General features: G+C 33.2%; 1 protein-coding gene across 1 annotated transcript; it reads left to right on the top strand.

Moving 5' to 3' along the window:
* Nucleotides 1-214: 214 nt before the first annotated feature.
* On the top strand, nucleotides 215-2,565 carry LOC106121371 (uncharacterized). The gene is made up of 2 exons (XM_013317020.1): nucleotides 215-577; nucleotides 1,440-2,565. Exons 1-2 carry the CDS (start codon nucleotides 525-527, stop codon nucleotides 1,816-1,818), a joined length of 432 nt encoding a protein of 143 aa, XP_013172474.1. The 5' UTR covers nucleotides 215-524; the 3' UTR covers nucleotides 1,819-2,565.
* The last annotated feature ends 1,815 nt before the right edge of the window (nucleotides 2,566-4,380 follow it).

The following is a 4,380-nucleotide window of genomic DNA, read 5'->3' as shown; positions in this document are numbered from 1 at the left end:
GCGAAGATGATCGGCGCAATGCCCGCAGTAGCCGTGCGGCATGAGCGGCGGCGCGCGGAGAAGCGAGCCGGTCGTCGTGCCAGCACGCTGCCCGGCCGCGACGATGACGCCGAGGTGGGCGGTCCATGCGTTCGCGCCGAGCTATACAAGATACTCAAGGTAACAATCACTATTCCCTAGTTTTTAGGAAAATAACGGTATCGTTAGTACGCAAAAAGTCTGAAATACTACTAGTGTATAGTGGAAAATCGGTCAGGCGAAATCGCTAACTAATTCAGTACTTTTTCATATTCACATCGGGTCTTACAATAAACCAGATATGCCGTGGCAAATAAATAATCATATTTAAATGTATGGACATCGACGAGGTAGTACTACGTAATAAGTCTAATGTGTAACTGATTGGATAGCTGACGGCGTTGTACGGCGTGGTATGCTGCTCGCTGCTAGGCATCGTGTTCCTGGTGGTGGGGCTGGTGCAGCTGTCACCACGAGCCGAGGCTGCGCAGCACCGCTACTCGCTCATGGGCACTGGCGGCACCATGCTTGCACTCGCAGTGTCCCTCTCCCTGCTGCGGTATGATCACAAAACACATTCAAACATACACACTAACTACATCAAAAAATATCTCAAATAACACTACTTAGTCTATAACGTAATATGCGTATTTGAAAAGATATTTGAATTTTACATTTAATAGTTAAAAAGAGATGGTTTTAAGATACTTTTGTTAGTGGGATTATACTTAACAAAAGATTATTGAAGCTGTTTATGTCGCATTTATTTTTCTAATAGATTTATTATAAGTTAAAATAGGTAATTTATTTTAAGACCGCCTACATCACCGCTACTTCCACCGCAAGAGCCAGCTGAGCGCATTGAAGCTTTTTTTTTCATCTACTTTTATGTTAAACTCTAGAAATAATATGCGTCCGGTTAATTATTATTTAAAACTTGGTTTATATTTATACACATATTGCCGTGAAAGAAAAAAACAAAAATTCTTTTCTTCAAATATTACACTCCAGTAGCCTTCTCACCTTTGGACACTTCACTTTTTATTAAATTCAATATATTATACTTTTTTCTTGCCTTTGATTTTTTTGTGTCACATGTCCGGACATCCAGCATAAACGGCAGCTAAGCCAAACAACCAAATAGTTAGCATTTTGAAATTCTCTCACAAAACATCTGATTTTCGCCAATACATCTGTAATAACAAAGACGTGTCACTCGTCAGTTTCTCGTTTGTTTGACTTCTGTCCGGACTGCGATTTACTTTGATATTAACTCCGCGGATTTGTAGCGAATCGTGCGTCATTTGTTAGTATTCAAATGTTTATACTAATCACATCTCAAAGTAAACTTAGTTACGTATTTACATCAGAATCACAAACTACTGTACTTTTGTTAACAATAAGTAATTAACGTGTTTCAGATGTCTGGGCATACACTGGTACAAACGTCAATTTGAAGAAGACGACGATGTCTCGGAACAGGGCGCGCATCAGAACGGAGTCGCCGACAGGCACGGCCACGTCGACCACAAGACCGGACAAGTTAACCATAAAACTGGCCACAATGACCATAAGGCCGGTCACAATGACCACAAGACCGGTCACGACAACAAGACCGGTCACGACAACAAGACCGGACACAACGACAACAAGACCGGACAAAATGACCACAAGACCGGCCACGGTGACCACAAAGCTGAGCATAAGACGGCCAATGAGAAGCCAAAACTCAAGACCCAGGCTAGTGTCGGTCGCGATCTCGACCTCGCTAAACAGCCGTCAGCGGCCAGCGACACTTAAATCTTCGTATATCGAATACCATAATTCGATAAAATACACTACCGCAATTTAATGTTATTATTGAATGCGGATACTTGTAGCCCATCGTTGGGCAGATACTTTGCCCAAAATTCGGTGTTTTATTGTATATAGTAACGTGTGCTCGATGTCTATTATCTGAATGTTTTTCTCGAGCGAATGTACTGCCGGGATCTGTCCGGGGCGATGTCTTTATCACTTCATATCAAATGATACTATCACTACAGAATGCCTCTTGTACATCAAAATTACGAGATCTGAATGCAATTAAAACTGTTACAAAACCAACAACGACAAAAGAACGAATTGACATTTAATAGTTCGGCAAAGAGTATGTAACCAAAGAGTATGTGACTATTTCGTAGAAAGAGGAACGAGCAAAAAGACATTTGACAGTTCAGTCAGTCAGACCAATAATCATAGAGTAAAAATACCATAGAGAGGCAAATCCAATAGACCTTGTAAGGCAATGGTACTCTGAAAGTGTGCAAGAGGCATTCAAAAAACAAATATACAAAGTCGGTGTAAGCTAGTTTAATATTGATATACTTCGCTCATTCATATTGTACTCGATATATTGAATCTATACTGTAAACTAGCACTGTATGCGTTACCATAAATATATGTTATATCTATTTTTGTGCGTTGGAAATACAACAAATATATTGAAGATCAGTTTATCACACCGCATCTATCATATAAAAGCAAATTTCATATATATTTTATGTGTCTAAATATATAGCTTATGTGTCTACTATATACTAAATATAAATAATCATTACATCACATTAAATAATACATTTATCTTGTCTCTCTAAGTGTTTCTATTAATTAATATGTACTTGGAACTAAAATTAAGCATTTCTTTATAATATATTTAGTTTACCATTTCAAATTTAAATTTAATTCAATAATATTTAACGTAATATCCCTTACATATCATTTTTATTAGAACTTTTGTTTAATTATAACTCATTGAACTCAAAATTCATCTAAAATATTCCAACTGTACTATATTTTGTGACGTTACTTTAAATATATTTTTGAGATATTTACAATTAAAGATAAATCCCGATTTATATTTGCTTTGATATATTGGCAATGAATTATATGAAAATTAATATTCTATATCTGTTCTTGGACCACGCTTACGAAGTCTTAGCAATTTTTTTAAAGTCGCCATTTTTTTTATTCAATGCTTCGCCGTCCGTTTGGATAAGTGTCCAATGAACGTTGAATTTTAAATTTAACGTTTATTTTACGCGCTTCTGGGAATCGTCTTTTGTTTATTCTGTGAATATAAATTAATATCAAATTACAAAATTCATAAATGTAAAAAAATCGTAACAAAAATTCTTGAATCTTATTGGAAATGTTTATATGTAAATTAATTATAAATTTACTAGACAATATTGTACGTATGAAGATTATATTAAAAATAAATTAATTAAATTACGATAATGACCAAAGTTAAGGGAAAAATATTATTTTTTATTTAAATAATCAGCAAACACTTTGATATACGACATAATGCTCAAAAGCAATATTTCACAGATTAGACATTTGACGATTTCTCATTTCCTCTATGGTTTATATTCTTACAAGCTATATTTACAGAAAATAATATTTATTTTAGAGCATAACGAAACCTTTATCCATTTATAGAGTTAAGAAATATTAACACATGTTTATGACCATGTCACTTCGAATGTAATTGGTGTTTGAGCTTACAATATATTGTGATTTTATTTATATTAAGTTTTGTATATGTTTCTTTTCATTATTATACTAAATACTTTCCTTTAATGATATATCTATAAATTGAGTTAATTTTAATAGATTAAAAAAATCCGTTCGGATACATTTTTGTAATGTTGTTTAAATCAGATATTTTAGTTAGTAATGTTAAATTATGTATGACATATTTTAAAAATATCTTCAATCTTTTTCGAGTTGGTATGATGATGTATTTAAACAAGAGATGTTCTTGTTCTGACAGATATTTAGATGTTTGTGTATAATCAATGTTTATAGGATTTATATCTTTAAATTAGAATTTTACTTATAAGTAGGTGTTGTAAATCGATGTTTTAAATATACTTAATACTGTTTTAGAGCAAGCATTCTAATAACAAATAACTTCATTTCAACTAACATTGCATTTTAAATATCTCCATTCTCCATACACATTTAAATTTGATTTATGTTTTGTATTTTGATAAATATCATTTGATTTTTGATAAATATAACGATGTTTTTATCCTAAGAGACTGAAAAGTGTTCTAAAGTAAATACCAAGATTTTCTTTTTCTTAGTAATTTTTGGACTCCACTTTTTATTTATTTTGGCTTACACGTTTGTTTCTAGTCATTTCATTGTAACCCGGGTCCAATTAGGGCCATAAATTTACGGATCTCGAAAATTTCTTGTCAAAATTAGTTTATAATTTGTTAATTTATTTTAGTTATTGCTATGGTTTTAACGTTATATACTTCAAACAGTAATGTAATTTAATTTTTACTTAACCAAATAACTTAAATTCTG

The sequence above is a fragment of the Papilio xuthus genome, unplaced genomic scaffold, assembly GCF_000836235.2.
Source record: "Papilio xuthus unplaced genomic scaffold, Pxut_1.1 DF826945.1, whole genome shotgun sequence".
Taxonomy (NCBI): Eukaryota; Metazoa; Arthropoda; class Insecta; order Lepidoptera; family Papilionidae; genus Papilio; species Papilio xuthus.
The sequence above is the reverse complement of the archived record's forward strand: the minus strand, read 5'-3'. Positions and strand labels throughout refer to the sequence as shown.

Bases quoted from the DNA above. Each gene is read 5' to 3' on its own strand.
- LOC106121371 (XM_013317020.1), top strand. From the start codon at position 525: ATGGGCACTGGCGGCACCATGCTTGCACTCGCAGTGTCCCTCTCCCTG. The intron at 578-1,439 runs GTATGATCACAA...AACGTGTTTCAG, and splicing joins GTGTCCCTCTCCCTGCTGCG to ATGTCTGGGCATACACTGGT.